At 48.0% G+C, this 22615-nt stretch overlaps 1 protein-coding gene across 1 annotated transcript; it reads right to left on the bottom strand.

Annotated features, from left to right (window-relative positions):
* Nucleotides 1-1505: 1505 nt before the first annotated feature.
* On the bottom strand, nt 1506-22448 carry cpped1 (calcineurin-like phosphoesterase domain containing 1). Its single transcript, XM_062526527.1, has 4 exons — nt 22246-22448; nt 19960-20178; nt 11963-12385; nt 1506-2274 (listed from the first exon to the last, which is right to left on the bottom strand). Exons 1-4 carry the CDS (start codon nt 22307-22309, stop codon nt 2042-2044), a joined length of 939 nt encoding a protein of 312 aa, XP_062382511.1. The 5' UTR covers nt 22310-22448; the 3' UTR covers nt 1506-2041.
* Nucleotides 22449-22615: the final 167 nt, after the last annotated feature.

The raw sequence follows: 22615 nt of genomic DNA, 5'->3' as shown, positions 1-22615 counted from the left end.
ACCCCCCGCCCCCCTCCTCTCATTTACTTCCTTTTTGCACAGCGACCTCGGAGGACATCTGGTTACTGAGGCGTGCCAAGTGGATGATGGGTAATGTTCAAATTGTGTCAGCCCGGCGAGCTCAGAAGAGGCGCGGAGAGAGCACCCAGCAGACATACAAGCCGGCGCTCAAGGAACAAACTGGCTAAATCGTCTTGGTTGATGTCTTACTCTTGCTCTGGCTCTCCTTGACCAGGAAAGGCACTGATGTCGGACTGAGGGCGCCCTTGGGGGCCGACGGTGGGGAAGCGAAGGGATGTGCTGATGGTGGTGACGAAAGGGCCAGACGCTTCTCCGAATCAGCTTTTCAACACTTCCAGGCGAGGCCCCATGTGACACATTTCTCAGAGCCCCACACTCATGCATACACACACACACACACACACGCACACACACTCACACACTCTCACACTGACACACAGAGCACTCACCCCTCTCCTGGTGATCTGGGCCGAGAGAGAGAGAGTGTCAGCCCCGGCAGCCTCCGAGTGTTACACCCGCGAGCAGCGTCCGCTGACAGGGCATCGTGAGCGGCTGAGGAGCTGCGGTTAAGAGCAGCTCGCATTGATCCGCCGCCGGCCGCCTCTCGTCCGAACGGGGGTCACTGGGGATGCCTTGAGTGTGATCTGCCGGCCGAAACCTGAAAGAGCACTAGAGGCTAACACTCTTCTGCGGCGTAGATGGACGAGGACGAGTGGATGATTGACTAGGACCTGGACCTTGATGCTCATGCTCATCCCTGCAGATTAAGATGGTGATAGAAGTGATAGAGGATCAAAAAAGCTATCTGACTCTAACCTGCTTCAAAATGGTCCATTACGATGCCCTTTACCAGGCAAACTTGTGAATGGTGTACACTCCTAAGCACAATGCGATACAACATTTTTGAAATAATATTTATTATTTCTTTACAAAGCTCAGATAGAGTCCACACAATAGATGCTTGGTCATTCAGTGTCAAATCAAAATACATTATATGATCATTTCATCATTTGGCTTGTTAGTAATTACACATCTATTCTATTCTAAGATGAAACATTAAAATGCTTCTCAGAGTGACTTTGGACAGGAAATGGTCCATATGTGAGGGATAAATTGGTTCTGTCTCAGTTGAGTGACAAGTTCACTCTGAGTCACATCAACCTAAATGGAGCCTTGAAGGGAAAATAAGACTTGAAACGTCACGTAAGGGGAGACTGACGAGTGCTTGGATGATTCCTCGCCATATCGCCGCCGCCATCTCATCACAACACCACCCCCCCACCCCCCGTCAAAATACAGTGCCGCTGAAAACGGGAGGCCAAAACTAAACGTGTGAAATGAGAGCAGTGCTAGCGTCTTTGACAATCCACCCACCAAACATGCCTCTCAGTCCTGGTCATCGCATCACGGCTGTGTGTGTTTCTCAATGGTTTCCATGGAAACCGCCTCCCCCCTCCTCCTCCCCCCCCCCCCCCCCCCCCATCCCTGTTCCTGCCTCTTCTGGTCTGATAAGTGGAACGGGCAGAGAGATGCTTGGGGGTGAACTCGTCCAACTCGAAAAAGCAGTCAGCGCATCCAAATGACACACTGGCAATTATTCTACAAAAACAGCTCAAACAAAAACACAAAAGAGGCTTGTTTTCAGTAAATAACTAGCCTTCCTGAAACTCTGGGGCTATATAGTGTCGTATGCTACATACAGATTTATTCTTTCGCTCTAGCGTGAAAATAGTTTGATGACCGTTCATGGCAGTATGGAAGACTTGAGGTAAAGACAGAATATGGTCATGCTAACCTTTCAGGTTGAAACACCCACATCTGTTCAGAGAAAATTGGAGCTACAGAGCGGATAATAAAAACTGAAAAAGAACAAATCTTAAACTGGCAGGCCCTGACAGCCTTCTTCCTTAAATCTGTCAAACCTGAGATATAAAAAAAAAACAGTCGGCTAACTGGGGTTAGTTTTTTTTTTTGTCCCTGTTCTATAAAATGGAACCTTCTCCAGTCCTGTGGTTTTTCTTCAGGTCGATGAGAACAGTAGCTGCTTCAGGTCCTCGTCCATGCCCCTGTCGTTCAGTTGGTCCAGGCTGATGTACCGATGGACGATGCGGTCGGCGGTCACCACCACCACCCTCACGCCGTGGGTGTCCTCCCCCAGCTGGCAACCGATGGCCGAGCTCACCACCATGTCCAGGCCGTCGAAGCACCCCCCGGCGTTGCGGTGGTAGTGGCCGGAGAAGACGGCCTTCACGCCTTTTGACACAGAAGGAGGGGGGGGGGGGGGGGGGGGGGAGGAAATAACAGTGTCATTAGGCAGATCGGGCCTGACGCGCCACACTCCTCACACTGTCATGTGGGTCAGTGCTGCTGCTGGGAGCCACTGCTCTTTTCAGGAAGAATATGTGTGTGTGTGTGTGCGTGCTGACAAGCAATTGGAATGGGCCAGCCTGGGCACATTCTCTCTCACTCATACTCACGCACACATACACACACACACACACACACACACACAGAGTCTCCACAACGCACCACACACACACATATACACAGTCTCCACAACGCACCGCATACACACAGTCTCCACAACACACACACACACTTATATCATTACAATATTAAACAGTCCTCTATGGTTGAGAGGCTTAAGCATATTCTATCTTCAGTAGACATCAATTTTTCATGACCCCCTCATTCTAATTCAAATTTGTAGAATATGACCAAAACAGTGTGGACAATGAGGGCTGAGTGGGTGGTTTAGTTATCAGAATCAAAGCCCTGTCAAAACAACACCATGGAAAAACGTGTGATGAAAACACGTTGATGTTGGACGCTGTTGTGCTTCCAAGAAGTCCCCCATCCATCATCGGGGAAAGTATTGAGGCAAAGCAGCAGTTCAATAGCACAGAATTCTGATAAATGTGCCAAGTCATTTCCAATTCACGAGCCCCAAATAGGGTGTCACTAAAAAAAGGCAACAATTCCCCACTGTAAATAATCCCCCTATAATGGATGGCAAGGAGAGGTTACGTAAGTCACTGCGGTGCATCCCAACTGTAACCAACTAATCCAAATGAGTTTTCTTTGTGCATTTGGCAATAAATGGGATCACTCATGATCCATGTGTGACAGTAGGAAAAGGCGCTTTGGCCTTGTTTCTTCATTTACATTTTTATCTTATTTTTTTGTTTCACTGTGTGATGTGTGTGTGTGTGTGTGTGTGTGTGTATATGTGTGTGTGTGTGTGTGTGTGTGTGAGAGAGAGAGAGTGAGAGCTGACTTTTTGTCACGTCTCACTTGAGTCTTTGTTTTCCCACTCTTCATTGTGATGGATGTAATTATTGAAATGGCTTCCACTCTGTCTCTGTCTCCATCCCTCTCGTCCTTTCTCTCCCTCTCTTTCCCCTGGAGCTATACTTTCTCTCATTCTTTCTTCGTCACCCCCCCTCCCCCTTCCCTTCCTCTGCCTTGGTTGTTAAAGGACTCCGAGATGGGCAAAACCTGATTTCACAATTGCGGCTGGCCAAGCAAGTCGCACGGAACGGGAGAACGGGAACCGAAAATGAGTTCTCGGCCGTCCCCGAGCGAAAGGCACGGGGGTAGAGAGCTATTGTGCGGCTCATTCACGGCTACTGGCGGCGCACCTCCACACAGCCCACTCACGGAGGCGAGCGACGACGGCAGCCTGGAGCCCTGCGCAAGAAAGCCCACTTTTTTAAGGAGGTGGGCAGAGGAGGGAGAGGCTGGGGGTGGCGCTAACAACGGGCATTCATATTTTAGCTATTACGCTGTCACTGGAGATGTGAAAATATCTTACATTATCTCACTTGTACGCGCACAGGAGCCCTGACGGAAATAGACCGGAGGGCGCCTGAAGTTTCCCCCCCCCCCCCCCCCCCACACACACACACCCCTTCTAATGCCACCTAGGAAGCACACAGACCAAGGCCAGGCAAGAGAGGGGGACCTGATTCCGAGTGACTGCCGTATGAAAGAGAGCCCAAATAGAGGCCACCCATATATGAAGAGAGCATCCAGCTCCTTCTTGAAATAAGAACAACTCCACCGCACTCGGCGGCTCCAAAAAGTAATTAAAATGTCATCGTCTCAGGCAAAAGCTGGTCCTGTTTATTTTTCACAGGCAAATTGACAGTTCACCCGCGCTCCTAAAAAAACTCTGAGAAACAATTTTCAGTTTTCGATGATGCTGTTGCCCCTCCAGTCCCTTGAGTCGACGCCAGACCAGAGAAGAGCGGCAACGTTCATTACTCACACAATTTTGAGACCACTTAACATTACAGACAGTGGCTCCAATTCAAGATATTATGCCATTAAAAAAAAAAACGTCAAAAAAAATCCCTGAAATTGTTTGTCAGGGAGTCAGTCCTCAGATGTCCGGAGATGTTTTTTTTGCCTGTCTCACGCGGCGCTTAGGGAGAACGGGTAGCGCGCAACTCAGCCTTGTAGTCGCACTTACCCATGACTACCTTGACCCCCACGGAATTACACAATCGTTCCGCAATTAGACACGAACAAACAAACAGAGGCGAGGCAGCCGAGGGGATCACTATCGAAATCACAGGAGGACGAATCATAATCGCATTAACAACTATTTCAAAGGCAACCGCTGAGATTTTATGCACATTTTTAAGCAACTCCAAAGTATTGTAACCTTTCTACCACCCCTTAGGAAAGATGAATATAAAAAAATACACACAAAAAAAATCAACAACTAAAGCGTGACATAAGTGGAGAGAGAGAGAGAGGGGGGAAAAGACAGCCCAATTATTGAGAGAAGTCAGATGTGTAACAGCACAAGCGGGGGGAAGAAAAATCAAAGTACTTCTTAAACAAGTCGTTTACTCAGAGGAGTACCTCTGCATGGCACCGGCACATAGGATAATTAGGCGTGCCGCACGCCACTAATGACTGCATGCTCTGAATAAACCAGCCGAGTACACTTTAGCAATTAGGCGACATTCCTGCAGATCCTCAGACAGGGTCAAATGACCATACTCAAACACACACACGCACACACACACATGCACACACGCACGCACGCACGCACACAAGTCTTGTTATCTGACAAGAACTGGCAGTGAATCGCTCACATTCAATAGCCTTTCAATGTTGACAGTGAAGCGAATCAATGTTAATTATCTGTTTTTTTGCTGGTTCACTGTTTGTTTTGGTAACCAAGGTTTAGCAAACAGCATACTCCCATGCACAAAATAGTTTTTTTTAAAAGCAAATAATGAGTAACAAGGACAGACTGTTAAAAGATTTGGGCTATTCTGTGCCTCCACAAAAGCACTCGAACAAGCAGATGAAAGTGACTCATGTTCAAAGCAAACTAATCAGAACAGAACAACTTAAAAAACGCGCAGAACAACAACAGTCGGGTCCCGATATGCCTTTTCTCTCTCTCTGATACAACGGTCAGGTGGCCAGGCATCAATTTGGTATCCATGGCAATGAAAGAGCCCAGCTCCAATCAGAATTCACATAATCTCGACTCTACTGCTGCAACAAAGAGACAATGACGAGGCTGAATTCAGCTTCATCCCTGGCCTCCTCTCGGCCCTCCATAGCTTGTTAAGTGCTGGTGATTTCTTTGTTGTTGTTCTGCATTATGTAGGCCTACCCAATCTGCTGAGCACCGCAGATACAGATGCGACGCCGTGCACAACGGCAAGCCGGTCTCCCCGTTTATAATTTCATACCACTTGGATGCGTCTTTGGGAGAGGGAGACAATTTAACTGCCAGATAGATGACTGAATCCATTATTGCGGCAAAATAAGAATATTAGAGAATGCATTACCGCCGAGCGAGGCAAAGTTTGCCCGAGGAGGTGATCAAATCCGGGAAATATTTATGACTGCGGCTGACAAAGAGATGAGGAGCGGGATTACGGGTCGGCGAACTGTGAGGTGGGCCAGGTCCTAGTCGTAGTATCTGTCGAAAGGGAGCACCGAAACTGCTCCAGTGTTTCTGACAGTGTTATGCAAACAAGTAGCAGCACTGCCAGATTTGGGCGACGCAAATCCCCCAGCTCTCTCTCTCACTCCCTCTCTCTCTCTCAAAACAACTCAAAATTGAACATGAGGCTTACATTATTGGGATATTAAGAGTGTGTGTGCCTGTGCGTGTGGGTGTGTGTGTGTGTGTGTTGAGTGTGTGTGCCTGTGTGTGTGCCTGTGTGTGTGTGTGTGTGTGTGTTGAGTGTGTGTGCCTGTGCGTGTGTGTGTGTGTTGAGTGTGTGTGCCTGTGAGTGTGTGTGTGTGTTGAGTGTGTGTGCCTGTGCGTGTGTGTGTGTGTGTGTGTGTAGAGCGTGTATGTAGTAGTCGTGTGTGTGTGTGTATCAAGACAAAGTGTGTACGTGTCTGTGTGTACGTGGTGAAGATGTCATTAAACCACGGCAAGTAATTAATCACAGATTGTGCCCTGCCCTCGGATAATTTGCATGACAGAAGGAGAGAGAATGAGCTTCTGAGCGACGCCCATTGCTTATGCAGCTCATATATCAAGCCTTTACTATCCTCTCTCCATTCTTTATGCTTTAAAGAGGTGCATGTATGTGTGGGAGTATGTCTGCGCGTTCATGCAAATATCTACGGTCGATGTCTGTCCAAATAATACACAGAGGGCCAAATCACTCCACATGCACACACACACACACATATATGCACACATGTATAAATATAACGACTTCAAGGTAACACGAACTTGCACTAATGACTCCACCTCTAACAAGGCCGACGACCCTGGGAGAGCTGTGAAAATATAAACGCCCGAGGACACTTCGCCAAGTTCCCAACAAACGCGAGACACGCCACGCACTCAATCACATTATCGTCTCCATCGCCAGTCTAACGGCACACTACCATTCGTCATTCCCTTGGTAAAACAATGCGGCGGCTTATCTGCGAGTCTCCGCCGTTGACAAATGCTCCCCTCGTCGACTAGGGCCTATGCCGATTTACATGAGCTGGCTGTGAGTTAGAGCCCGAGGCCACTTGAGATAGTGGTGAGAGTACACTTAGCTTATCGTCGTTAATTAGCGAAGAACAAGTTTACCCCAGAGGGAATGTGGGAATCTGAAATGCCCTTTGAAGAGCATGGCCTTACATACTGAGGTACAGGTGTTAAATTATTCCTCTCTCAAGACGGCTCCGGAGGAATTCCAACCGCGGAGATTGGTCGGAGATTAAAACAACTGACAAGCAAACAAGTTCATTTATCACTAAAGGAAAACACCACGGTTGAATAATCGCATAATATAGTTATTTGTTAAATGCTGGTGGAGATATTTGGCGTGGCAGTAAATAACGAGATAAAGTCAAAGTCTATCTCCTTCATCTTAGGGCCTGTGCGAAGAGATAGCTCCTTAAGGTTATACAGAAAGATTTGTAGGTCAACGGTTACATTAAAGGATTTACAAGAGGGTACACGACTGACCCCCAAACCATGCGTGCAAAAACAATATCAATCCTCTCACACTAGTTACTGATTTATCAAGAAAGGTCTTTCGACATCAAACTCCAACACAGGATAACCAATTAATCAAAGTGCATTTTGGTGCGACTGATTAAGTGTAAGACAGCAGTGACTCACGAGTCTGAATGCTCACGAAGTGGTCGCCTCTTCACTACGCTTCACAGGAACATGCGTGAGAGAACACAGAGCGAAGCGATCGGAACAAAGCCAATCAAACGCAACTTACAATGGAAAAGAAACGAGAGGACAGAATGTACCTTTTCACTGTTCATAGTGGATTTCTTTTTTTCCCCTTTTCAAAACTGAATTGAATGGAAGATGACATCACACTTGATAGATGAGGTTTATTTTGCAGAACTGTCCTTTTTTTTCCTTTGCCTTGCATTTGCTCTTTTTTCTGTTCTGAGAAAAGCTTTGTTTTCTGGTGGGTATTTTTATCATGCGTGCATGCCCTGAAGAGCCTATTTCATGTGTATTTTCAGAATCTGGATGGACACACAAATTGGTGAGAAAAAAAAATGAGTAGGAGTAAGTGTCTTGCATGTGTACATATGAGTGTGTGTAGGCATAACTGAAAGCACAGCATGCAAGCTTGTGCATGTCCTTTGTGTGTGTGTGTGTGTGTGTGTGTGTGTGTGTGTGTGTGTGTTTTCCAAATCAAATATATCCCTTTTGTCCATTTCATTTAATCAAGCTATGATGTGGGGGTCTGATAGAAGATTAGAGAAGGATAGACTTTAACAGAGCCATTGGCAGCAGTGCATCACCTTAATGGATCTGAATGACAGGCACTATGGTTTGCCTAATGTTACCACAAAGCATTAGCCATCACCACACACACACACACACACACACACACACACACACACACACACACACACACACACACACACACACACACACACACGGGGGTGAGGGTTGGGGGTGGGGTGCTGGGTCAGGAGGACAGCACCTCAGGAATAGATGACAGCCTCAGCCAGGGTCTCTCTGTAGGAAATATGGTTTAAATCATGGGAATAAAATTTGCTGCATTATATTAGATCTGAGGCTTTTCTGGGCGACTGGGGGGAAATGAGTTTGCGGGCACTGCCTCGCCGGGAGCCCGTGTTCTCCCGTTTCTATTGAAGCCCTCTGGAGATGAATGAGTAAACGAGCTTATTTTGTCCCACAAATTCCCTCTTTTTTCTCTTATTCTGTCTCTTCTCTCTCCCGCTCTCCCTCCCTGACTCTCTCCATCTCTCCCTCCCTCCCTCCCTCTCTCTCTCCCCCCCTCCCTGATTCTCTCACTCACCCTCTCTTTGCCTTTGTGTGATTTTGACAGCTTCTCTGGCCATCATGAAATCTGCCATGAAATTGAAACAGCTAGAACCAGTAAAGCTGCAACCAAAACTAAAGTGCAAAGTTGGAGGTGTCACACAAACATACACACATGCGCATGAAACGCTTCAAAACGCACACACACACACACATACACAAACACACATACACACACACACACACACATATCGACAGGAAAAAAAAGAGTGAGAATCTCAAGGACTAGAACATTGCACACTTTTCATTTTTACAGGTTGAAGTTTGAAAACACACTCGGTTTTAAAAAATACATATAACGAAAAAGCGGCCGGCTTCAACCCACGGTCGTCATCGCGAGTGAGTTTGGGGGGTCGAGGAGACTTAGACGTGCCGTGCAGCTGGAGCAGCAGGAGCAGGAGCGTTATCAGCATGAGTTTAAAGGGCCTCGGGATGTGAGGAGGTGGAGAGGAGAGAGACAGACAGGTCGCATCAAATCAGATCAGAAAGTCCTGAGCTCTGCTGTCAGAGCCAAACTGTCTCTCTCTCTCTCTCTCTCTCTCTCAAACACATACACATGCGCGCAACACACACATGCACACACACACACACACGGATGCATACACACACACACACACACACACACACACACACACACACACACACACACACACACACACACACACACACACCTTTCATCTCCACTGGAGCCAAGGGGCCAGGAAAGGCCCACTGCTCCCCCTCAGCCTCAGAGGACGGGGGAGAAAAAAACTAATTAAGAGATGGTGGGGGTTAAGGACAGGGTAAACGTATATGTGCGTGAGAGTGAGAGTGTGTGTGTGTGTGTGTGTGTGTGTATGTGTGTGTGTGTGTACTGTATGTGTGAGTTAGAGAGAGAGAGAGTCTGTATGTGTGTGTGTGTGTGTGTGTGTGTGTATGTACATGTGTGTGCGTGAGTGTGAGTGTGTGTGTGTGTGTGTGTGTGTGTGTGTGTGTGTGTCTGTGTCTGTGTGTGTGTGTACGTTCATGACGGGTGTGCACATGTATGTACGTCTCGGTTGTGTCTTGCTAAATTAAACACCCGTGGAATGCGGCTTTTGATCAATAATTGATGTTATGCCGAGCGCTTTCCATTTCGCCCAAGTCTGTGATTGATAGCGGAGCATGTGAACATGGGTATGGATGCGTGAGAGAGAGAGAGGGAGAGAGAGAGAGAGAGATAGATAGAGAGAAAGAGTGAGAGGTCTGTGCTGTAATGGAGAGATACCCACTGCATCTCATTACCCCATCACTACTCAAGTTCTGTTGGCATTATTCAAAAGCTACATACATGACATGAAGACACAGGGCCTATACATTCTATGACTTCAGCGTAGGCTTGTATATTGTTACATTATGTAAGTGTAAAGTCCGGTCTAATCATTTATTCATCTCTGATCAGAAGAGGGGAACTCCATGAGTGGGGCACAAGTCCACTCGGCCTCTTCCCTGCAAGTGGCCACACTGGGGTTGGTACTCGTAACATCGTTATTGTGCAATTTTTCAATCTTTCATTCAGAACTACAGGCTTGGGGGTGATCGTTAACAAGCATCAAGTGAACGCCACTCTCGCTCTTGTCGTATTGCTTAAATACCCAGTAGATGAATAACTTGGAGGCAATATGCCCATGTTCTGTAGCGATATTTCGAAACTGTTTACAGACGTACTGATATACTAAAATCTGGACTGGAGGTAAAGCAGGCAGAAATATGCGTACAGACAATGTTATGATTGTGCCGAAAGCAGAGCTGCTTGGTACATCGGTGTTTTGGACATCCTCATAGGGCTGCCACGTATACCCAAGGACTTTCACAAAGTTATGCTTTCTGTTCGAGAGGAGCCCTTGGGAATGATTGACAGCTGTCACTCATCTCACTTCTGCAATGCAGGAGATTTACGCTACCTTACCCTCACCATACATCACACACTCCAGCTTATCTAAGCATCGCCCCCCCTCCACCCCTTTCTCTTTCGCTTCAGCAGTAACTGTAAGGTTGCATTAGGCCTTATCTATAGGTAGATGCGAGATCTCCGTGATCTCCGCTATAAGCATCCCATGGCCAAAACATGCATATTATTAGCGCTCCAAATCCAGCCTTCCTGGGACGGGTGATCGAGTGAGTGAGTGAGTGTGGGAGATTAAGCCGTGAGCCTCGTCCCCATGGGACCCTCCTATACAACTTTGGTGAAGACTCCCATGCAGAGAGAGAGGGAGAGAGAGAGAGAGAGAGAGAGAGAGAGAGAGAGAGAGAGAGAGAGAGAGTGTGGGGTGGGAGCCTGCCTCTCTTCTGCAGTCTCCGTCTCCTGGCTCGATCGCTCACTCACTCACTCATTCACTCACTCACTCGCTCCCTGAAAAGGGGAAGGGTGGAAGGAAGGGTGCGAGCGAGGCTTTGAAGATGCGAGCACACTGGAACAGGCTTACGGAAGTGTGGCGGTGATCAAAAGGGTTCCATTTGGGACAGGTCCACGTGTGCTGAGACGAACGCAGTGCTACTGATTCTGCGAGAAATGTGGAGAGCTGAGACCCAAACAATGTCACCGACAACATTTTGTGTGAATTTCTTTTGAGCGAATTTACGAGGTTAAGAGGATTCCCCCCCCCCCACGTCTACGGTTTTCTCCTTTTTTTATGGTGCAGAACTTATGCATGAAACTCACGCACTCAAGTGTTTTGACAAAAGTCGTCTGGAAGACAATATTTATACTTTACATCAAGGACAAAGTCTCTGAAAAGGTTGCATTCAGGGCATTCAGTTATAAAGTTATATAAAGTCATTCAAGTTATAGAGCTAACGTTTCTTGGTATTTTCTTTTAAGCACTGCTTCACATGCATTATAAAGGGCACGTATGATTTTGTTCCAAAGGTAATGGTTGTATAGAAAATGTTTATCTTGATGAGGCTAAAGAAGTATAGATATTCCACACAAAGACTACTTTCTCCATTTCATACCAACATTCTTTTTGCAATTCTTGCCTGTCTCTCTCCATGTCCCTGTCAGAGTACATTCCGAGTACATAGAAAGACATTCAGAAGTACAGGAACAGAACAACATACTGTACATGCATATAGAGGAGAGGAGAAGGCGAGGAGGTCGCTGTGAGGCCCTACCTGCCCTCTTGAACCTCGTGATGAGGTTCTCCCTGACGGCCGTCTGCAGGTTGAAGTAGTCGTCGTCCTCGTCGGGCCGGCGCAGGTAGAGCGGAATGTGCTGGAAGACCAGCAGGTGGCGCGATGGCCGCAGCGCTTCGGCCCGCAGCTGCTCCTCCAGCCAGACGTCCTGGGCGTCGCGCAGGGCCGGGCAGGCCGACGCGTCGAAGAAGAGCTGCGAGTTGAGGACCAGGCAGCGCACGCCGCCCACCCAGAAGGCCAAGTAGTCGTCGCCCCAGGCGCGGCAGTAGTCGCTCACCGTGGCCGGCGTGGGCGTGTTGCCCAGGTCGTGGTTGCCGCTGACGAACACCAGCGGGATGGCGGCGTCGGTGCCGCGCAGCGCCTCTTTGAGGTCCCGCTCTTGGCCCGCTCGAAACGGCGTACCTGCGGGTAACGGAAAAACACGGCGGACGCTCGTTGTGAAGTGAAACACAAAGACATCTAAATCTGCAATCCTATTTTGGAAAAGTTCTGAGAGATGAAAAGGTCATTCTGCTTCAAGGGTATCAGAATAATCTAGATCTAGATGAAACATATGTTTTATGTTGGACTTAAAGTATCAGACACTACATAACAAAGACAGAATGTCAAATAAATAAATAAATAAATAAATAAAACATAAAAACATCAGGAGCACTAAAAGAGGGGGCTGTAATTTGGACGGTTGTCGAGCAGAGATATCTAAAGTATCCACAACCTTGCGCCCGATTCAAAAGGCTGCACCTTTAATGGGCCGCAGGGCCTTGGCCACAGAGCCCAGAAATCAAAGGCTTCTGAGTGACAGCAGGGCAGAACGCTCCGGATGTTTCCCGACGCCCCGGGGCAGGAGCTGTAGGAGCTGCACCTCTGTGGAGGAGGGACATGCTTAACTTTCCCACCTGGCTTAACGTCTGATGTCTCTCACTGTTTAACAGCGCACGTGAACCTTGCACTCAAAGGCTCGACGCTCTCCTTTGATATGGAGGTCAGCAGTGGACCATTACCTCCCTTCCCTTCCTGCCTTCACAGAGACACAAGGCCTCATCTTTGATGCAACAGTGATTGACGCACGCAAAAGCCCGGTGGAGCAAGAGGAGTTAAGCACACACAGGCCGGCATAATCTCAGCTGGTTTTCGGATACAGTGTTACTGGCATGTGTGTCTTCTTTGATTCGCGAAATGGCGCAGAACTTTTTGTGGAATAATTTATGAAATGGTGGACTTTGTGTGGGGAATTCAGCATGATCCGAGTGAATTCTATTTTAATGCACATACATACTGCCAACGTATTGCAGTTGTTCTATACCTGCCATTTGCATCACACCTACAGCGCAGTACACAATATTGTAAATAATGAGCGGTCAATACGAAGGGAGAGAATGCACGCTGGACAGCAGTGATGGACACCAGACTCATGTGCAGTGAGGGGTCAGCTCAGCTCACACAGTGTGAGGACGGCCCAGTCTGTGGGAGGGCATGGACCTCCTAAAGAGAGCATTCTCATTTCAGCCATTTCACCTGAGGCAGTGCTAAACACACACACACACACACACCGATGCTGTCAGAGGTCCACTTAATGAGGGCTGCAATCAGGGCCCATGCCGAGTGCATTGTGACTGTAGGTTGTCAAGCGTGCACATTCACTCACACACATTCACTCTCACTCACACACACACACACACACACACACACACACACACACACACACACACACACACACACACACACACACACACACACACACACACACACACACACACACACACCTTTGCGTCTGGGCCGACGCGGAAAAACATCACTCGCCTAATTTTATCGACAGGTTCGAGGCCCGGCGGGACGCCCGTGGGAGGATGATTTGGAAATTCGTGGCGACAGAACATCTGCCATTTGCTCTCGCCGCGCGCGCTACCTGCTCCTGCTGGGACAAGTCGCATTCCATTTTTAGTGAGACGTCTCGCGAGGGACCCGGGGTCCGTTTGACAGAGAGCATTTTTATAAATAAACACCAACAAGAAAGGAATCAAATTAAACGGAATAACTATCAAATTATGACACGGAGGACAAGTGAATTAAACATCAGAACAATCAATTTGCTTCCAGCTGACAGCCAGAAGTATACAGAGCCCTTTTAAAATCGGTTTATTTATATATTTTTGGGTCTCTCCGCACATCGCATGCATAAATATACTATATTTACCACAGGTCAACACCACCATCAAAGACAAAGCTGGAGACAGCGGAGGTGCCACTTTAAAAGAAAAACCTATTCGACTCGTGTAATATATCACAACAGCGAGTAAACACAATCTCGGCGCATCTCTCCCGGGCCCGCATGAACCACAGCTTGTGGCATTTTGGAGCGCGCAGTGGGGGAGAAGACAGCCTCAGTTTGGCCTGTGATGTGACAGGCTGAGCGTCTTGCCTGGGTAGATTTAAGGAGGAGACCAGAGCAAGAGAGAGAGAGAGAGAGAGAGAGATAGAAGGAGAGAGAGAGAAAGAGAGAGAGATGAGAACGATAAGAGCACTTGAGGATGCGGGTGATCATGGAGAGAAGAGAACACACCCTGCGAAGATGTGCACACACACAGAATCACACACACACGCACACACACACACACGCGCACACACCCGCACACATGCACACATGCGCACACACACACACAAAAATCAGCAGGCAAGGTTGTGTCTACCAGATGCAGCAAATATTGCTTATTACGATGATGTGCAACACTCATACAACGATTAGGGTTAACGGCCTGTGAAAAAAAAAAATCAGCCTCTCCACACTGTTTTTGTCATCCTCGTATGTTTCAGCCGCTCCTAATTAGACTGTGGGCTACACGTGAACACGCCGAACCTGGACTTCAAAGCAGTGAGCTTTTGCTCTCAGGAAGTCTGAGGAGCCTCTGGAGACCGGGCCTCCTAACATTACCTCCACGTCAATTTTGCCTACCCAGTAGTTAATTAGGCGGGGAGGGCACTTTCATACCGATGAAGCACTGTGGGCTGGTAGTTTAGGAAAGTTACAAACAGGAGATCTCAACTTTATTAGACATAAAAGGCTTGAGGGGGGAAAAAAAATTGTTCCAAGTGAATGTGTCTGACGCGCTTGCTGTTTCGCCATTAGCTACATGTACACCAGCCATTATTAGGATGGAGCAGAATGTCAATCTGCGGCCATTTCTAGAAGTCAAGTCTGACACCGCGTTCACACTGTCTACGTCCGTCAACGGATCTCATTGACTTTTGCAAGGGGCGGACTCGAAAGGAATTGTGGGTCCGTCCGTTCCTTCAGCTCCACTGCCTCCGTCAAAAAAGTTGAGAAATGTTCAACTTTTCAGGCAGCGACGGATCCGTCAGCCAATCAGATAGCGTGTATGCAAATATACATACGGCAGACAGGCATTCCGAGATCCGTGGACAGACGTAGACAGTGTGAACGCGGTGTAAGCGTTCAAGAGAAGCAAGTAACCAGCTCTGAGGGGTATTGGCCTCTTAACCTGACTCTGGCCACCAGCCAGTGACGGGACAGCCCATCCTGGGATCAAGTAGCACTTGGTTCCCCCAAAACAACACCACCAAAAACAACAACAACAACAACAACAACAACAACAGCAGTATCAGCAGCAGCGGCGGCAGCAGCAACAACAGGTCTCGTCGGCGGCACCAAAAGCCCAAAGCAGCCCATTAAAAAACTGGGCCGATCCACATCCCTATCAGCTAAGCACACGGAGGGGGTGCCTCTCCCCCAGCTGATTTCCCTGCGGCCCTCTCCGTCAACGCTCCGCTGAGCGCTCTCTCCCTTTCATAGCCTCTCCACGGGCGCTCGAGCGCAAACAGATCTGGCGCCGGGGATGGGGAGTCGGTGGAGAACCCTCTCATCTCCTTTGTGCGACAAGAGACACGTATTATACACACACACACATACAGTATTCACTCACTCACACACACACACGCACTCACTCAGGAAAACACCACTTCATCCACATCTTCAAGCTACTACGCAAATCCTTGTCTTCGCAAATGCGCACACATTCAAAGCCACCACACACCTACGCCCACACATACAACTGCGCCCACACACAACTACACACACGCACAACTGCGCCCACACACAAAACTACACACACTCACTAAAGCCCCATCAGCATCTGAGGCAATCCCTTTGTAGGGCCTCATTAGCAGAGCATCAGGTCCACTGCGTTCATAATGTAATCACCCTCTCCTCCTTCTCTCCTCCTCCTTCCTCTACCACCCCCCCCCCCCCCCCCACACACACACACACACACACACACACACACACACACACTACACACACACACACCTCCTGTAGCCACCACTACTTCTTCGTCGTCATCAGCCGTGAAAGTGTCCCCCAGTTCTCAGCCCTCTCTGGGGGATTCTCCCCCCCTCGTCACCAACGCCTAGTCTGTCAATTAACGCTTGTGAGCGTGGGGCTGATCAAGTGTGTGACGGTGGGTTAGTAAGGGGAAGGGAACACAGACACACACACACACACACACACACTCACACACTCACACACACACACACACACACACCGATCACCCTGACACGTATACCGCTGAGTCTTCCACGTCGTGGGAGAACGTGTAAACGCTGACGACAAAACGCTAAAAACTCGACCCTCACGGCTCAGTGGTGGGACGCCATCAACACCGCGTCCCTCGTGACCCAATTATTAGCCGCCATTTCACACCGACAGCTACTTTTCACCAAAACCACCCACCCGCCCACTCACGCGCCCCTGCGCCGCTCAAGCTGATGGTGACCTGGGGACGAGCCATGACAGGACCCTCGCGACTGTCAGCCACTCTGCTGCGGAACGCGAATATTAGGTTCCGGCTTTGTCATCGGAGACGCCTGTTTTGTTTCGCACAAAATGAATTGTGTACGGGGAGGGGGGGGGGGGGGGGGGATAAAGAAAATCCATATGCATCTTGCATGATTGGGGAGGCTGTATTGACAAGCTCGGGAAGTCCCAGCAGAGACAGAGCAGTTGTGTGCAGGCTTGACAGAAGGAGAGATAAGTGGGTGGCGGAGAGAGAGAGAGAGAGAGAGAGAGAGAGAGTGCAAGAGAGAAAAGAGAGGATGTGAGAGATGCACTCCAAGAAAAGTCAGAGAAATGTAAAAGAGAGAAAAGCCACCACACAAACACACACGCACACACATAGAGGTAGGGACAGTGACAAAGAGTGACACACACAGACAGACACCCGAGCACTTGAGACGCAGACTGTCTCAGCTCTGTGCCAAACAGATGACAAACAACATCCTCGGGGCCAAGACTCACGCTTCCCCAAAACAAACAGTTTAGGGGAAATGTCAGGGGAAGGGCTAATGATACGGGTGTTTGGGTGCAGGAGGCCCTGAGCTCTTTATGTCTGTGCCTGCGTGTGTGTGTGTGTGTGTGTGTGTGTGTGTGTGTGTGTGTGTGTGTGTGTCAAATAAGGGGGACGTCCAAACAGATATGTGTGGGACAGCATGTGTGTGAGTGGATAAGTGAATCTCTGTGTTAGTATGTGAGTATGAGAGTGTGTGTATGTGCATGTGCATGTGCATGTGCGTGTGTGTGTATCTATGTCTGTGTGTGTGTGTGTATGTGTGTGTGTGTGTGTGTGTGTGTGTGTGTGTGTGTGTTGGAGTGTGACAGACCTGGCGTGTAATGCGTTTGGCACCCTGCACCAGCCACTCTGGCCTGACAGTAATGAGAGCTGACACTGGACCGTAAAGGTCTCAGAATCTCTCAAAAAAAAAAAAAAAAAAAAAAGGAGCTGCGCTGTGCTTTTACAGGACGCTTTGTCGCCGCGGCAACCTATAAATGACACCCATCAGCAGCTTGCGGCGCACAAGGCAAAGCGCTCAATCAAAGCAGAGATGACACTCTGTCAGTCTCTGTGGATTTCCTAGCGCCCAACCCCGCTTTGTCATTAAGCAAACACATATGGGGAAAAAACAATGTACACATAAACGTATCTGTTTATGTTTACCAAATCAATCTGGACTTCTGACACCAACATCTGTGATGTACAATATACAGTGGACCATTAACACTTGGTAGGCAAGATCCGATCTTTGCTATTTCACATCTCTAATGGCAGGTGTGAATGCACTCAATCACCATGCGAGATCCAATACCTGTGATCACATTTGTAGGCAGTCTAGGATGCACGTGTCCGTATAGAGTTTATGGAGCGAACACACATGCGTCGTGGGTCACATATGAAGCTGTCTGCTCAATTGATATCCCCTGCATTACATGTGCCAATGGAGAAAAAAAGACAAATCTGTGGGAGAAAATAAGCTTCATTACAAGCGCAGCACTACCATGGAGCAACTCTGAGCTGTAGGACAGAGTGCTGTCAGTCACGAGGCATGATGGCTGTAATCGCAGAGCCTATCCTGCAACAGGGACTCGCTTCCTCCAGGCCTTTTGCGGAGCTTCAAACAAAGAGCCCACCGCCTGCCGAAGAAAACAATTGCATCGCCACACACACACACACACACACACACACACACACACACACACACACACACACACACACACACACACACACACACACACACACACACACACACACACACACACACACACACACACACACACACACACACACACACACACACACACACACACACACACACACACACACACACACACACACACACACACACACCTTGCATCGCCCCTCCCAGCTGCATTCCTGTTGCCTTCCTCCGTCTGAAGCGTTCTGCGTCTCATTGCTGTCACGCGTGTTTGTCCAGTCCACAGGTGCAGGCGCCCCCCTGACCTCCTTATCAGATCGGTCGGAGGGGTGCAAACGTTCGCCTGTCACTCCAGCCCAGCGACTACGCGGTGCCCCAGCGTCACCTGCCAGCTCCCGCTTGTTAGACCGCTTTAAACGGCACGGAGCCGACGGCGAGAGACACAGACACGAGCCGAAATGAGGGATGACAGGCCGGCGCAGAGTGTGGACCCAGGGACTCCGTCACCGACTCTGTCTCTTTTTGCAAAGCGTCGAAAATCATTCGGCAGATGTCTTTTTTGGCAATGGGGTTGCCTAAATGGTTACGATGCCCGAAACTGCTGGATGAAATCGATGTGGGCTCAGAGACACTATGTTCCCATCTCACAGAGGTTGCCTAGAATTATGGGGTGTGCCTTTGTGTGTCCCTATAACACATGCAGCTGAGTGAATACCTCAATATGTCACTGGGTACGAGGAACAAATGTAATACAAGCATTTCTGTCATACAATCTCCCCAGATAACAGTAGACACTAGCATGGCTGAGGAGGCAGTGATTTGCCTAAACTGAATTCTGTTATTCTGAGTGCAGGAACTAACACAGTTCAAGCCCCATTTTAGGGAACCTGTGACCAACCAGGCCTCTTAATTTAAGGAAGTGCGTTCACAAAAATAGAGGAACTTAACACTCGTGCATCTTCACATACTTCAGAATGAATCTCTAACCATCCAAAAATACAACCATGTGAGGACCGTATAAAATCACCAGTCTGCAGACAAAGGCTACTTCTGTTTTACCACAGAATTCCCTTACTACAAAAAAGTACACTCTTTGCTTTATCAAAAATGTACTGAATCTATCTATTCATCAAAATGCATACTGTAAGTCACAAAAACATAGTACAATTCTTTCTAACAGGATTTGTTATGCTAGGATAGGATGGATAGGATCTAGGATGCTAGGAGAGAACCGACACTAATAATATATTAAAAACACACAGGCAGCTTAAAGATTCCCTAACATCAAATATTCCTCTGATTAATCAAAGCTGAAAAAATAAAAGCTATATAGCTCAAAAGCATGGTGAGACATGAATGCACTTTTTCCAGTGCAGTACTCACAATGGTCCTTACAGGCTTTCAATACGTCAGAATCTGTGAACTATTACCCATCAGCATCCTCCAAAGGAGTGAGTGGTATTGCGCAATCTCACCTGGCATGGCATGGACGAGGTCCCCGCACAGGATCATGAAGCGAGGCCTGGGGCTCAATTTATTGACGGCCTGGACAGCCTGCCTGGTGAGCTGGACCTCCTCGGCCCACTCGTCCCCTCCCCCGTCGTTGTCCCCGATCCTCCAGGCCTTCATGAGCCCTAGCTGGGGGTCAGCCGCCTGGATGAAGCAGAAAGGACCGTGCCACTCTTTCTCATCATCTGAAGATGGAGCAAAAAAAAAACAAAGGGGGGAAATCCTTCTCAGTTGTTTCCTTGGCATATCTTAGCTTTCCCCCTGCTTCTGTCAACACATGCATAACAAAGTGCTCTGAGCACAATCTTGTCACTCTTACGCAACTCCCCTTTCTTAATCACACAACTCTCAATAATTCATCAAACTCGGCAGCCTGATTGAGGACAAGCCAACCCCGTGTGATCTGTCAGACAAGCGTGTGACAAGAGGGATATGAGGGGGACTGCGACGACGCATTTACATGCATGTGCCCCCCCCTCTCCCCTTGCTGTACGCAAATGTAAAGCAAGCACGCGCTCCGCTGACAGTCCCTCAGAGTTCACATGGAACGCGTTCCGTACGTTCCTCCGGTTCCACTGGCCGCGCTGCATACCCAAACAACAACAGGCCACAGAGGACTGGGCAAACGCGCCATGACCCAGTCACTGCCACGCTGCTATTGTTTCTCTTCTCTTTCTTCCTTCGGCATACAAGGCATTACCCATGCATCTTTATGTAGCTTTTTCCCTGCAGGATTCATGGTAATTTTCTTTCCCCTACGCACACATCAAAACTGCAGGAAGAGAAGAAAAGAGGAGAGAATCCTCCTACTGGGAATGCCATTACAAGTTCTCGACTTTGCTCCTTGCCATCATCATTTAGGGAGTGTATTTCGCACACAGCTGCAGATTGGATGAAAGAGAAGTCTTTTCCAGTGCGCTCTGCTGTATCAGACATTCTGTCTGTGGTTCAGTGAGCCTCAGCAGGATTCTCCTCTTTTGGTCTGCACCCATCAGAATGTTGGAGACAAATGAAAGAACACTTTCTGCACAAGCAACTTGTAAATCTCTCTCGTTATGTTACACACCATACTGAAGAGGGAATGCCCTCATTTACCAAATATAGGCCTAAACAGGAAGAGATACTTGTCTAGCCTGATGAAATAATTGATAATTAAAATATTGTCTCTCCATGTTTTGAACCTTTAATAAGATGTGTCTATCATAAATCACTGAGAAAACAACAACAGTAGGCTATGATTACCCTTTTTAATGTCAGTGACCTCTTGTTTAAAAAAGAAGGTTTCTACTACTAGGCTATGTTCCTACATAGCACGACGTCTGAAAGGCCAATAAATGGCCTTGCCCTGTTTTGGATAGACATGAGCACAGAGAACATGCAAAGACCGGTTACCACATACTAGCCTACAACTCCCAAGTTGACAATCAGACTGTATTTGTCTATCAAAAATGCCTTCGAATGTAGAGCTTTAAAGCGCTTGCGAAAGACAGTGAGTGTAGGCCTATGTGTTTGTTTCCTACTCAAGAACTTTACGGTCCACGGAGACGGCGAAAACTATTTTCAGCCAGCTTTGAAAACATGAGTTGAAAAGAGCAGACAAAGCTCCCGTGACAGCCGATAAGTATGCGCTCACGCACGCGTTATCTGAGGCCGAAGCCCGAGACACTTTGACATGAATCAGAACCATTATCTCAGGTGGTAGAGGCATTCAAACAAAGCTAATCACAAGTCCAAATAAAAGAGCCGAGCTGTTTGCGTTTACGTGACACTGATACGAAACTTCTAGTACTAGCGTATGAACGGAGGTTTTGCGTTTCCAAAATGCCACATCACATGACAAAAAAACATTCAATTAATGTAACATAAGAGCTTATGTCATAGAATATGCTGATCGGGATAATTCACTACATGATTTAAACATTAAACCCAATCTGTTGTCAAAGATGAACGGCACGCTACATCGGTGGTGTCGCTACAGTCCCTGGGCTACGTGACGCCCAAAACACAAGTCACCGACAGTTGTTGCAGCAGACTCGTATAACTTTACACAATAATTGGCACACCAGTCAGAAATTCTTTTTACGTGGCCACGTCCACCGTGGCAATACGCTGTTTAAAATGTGTTCGGCACGTACGGTGCACCGAAATCCTGTAGTTTGTCAGTTATTACATTAACGTGATTGACTTCGGCTATGTTGATGTTAGATAGCAGCAGCCTAGTGCAGTGACTTGTGAAAAGCTAACTAGGCTACCTTCTGTCAGTCCCACAAACGTCCGTCCTTTGGCTCTCAAAAATATTTCTTCGCCCGCAGCCATTCTTTCAAGTTACAGGCTATTGCTATTACACAAGTTGATTAAGATAAATGTTTAATGAAACCGCTTATGGTCTTGTCTTGTCCCTACAGGCATGCCATGTTTAAAGCGAACTTTAACCTAACGCTATTTTGAATAGATTTTCTCGGCGATGAACTAGTTACTCCTGAACCGCGCTAATCCATCGCTCTGTTTGCGATTAAATGTCCTATAACAAGTTGGTCAAGCCAAACCAGCGCTTCCAATGCCAATCTCGCAGTGTGACCCTATGCACTGCTTTGTGTTGGTAGCATACAAAACGCTAACAAA

Source organism: Sardina pilchardus, chromosome 22, assembly GCF_963854185.1.
Source record: "Sardina pilchardus chromosome 22, fSarPil1.1, whole genome shotgun sequence".
NCBI classification, from domain to species: Eukaryota; Metazoa; Chordata; class Actinopteri; order Clupeiformes; family Clupeidae; genus Sardina; species Sardina pilchardus.
Note: the sequence above shows the minus strand (reverse complement) of the source record. Positions and strands in the feature narration are given on the sequence as shown.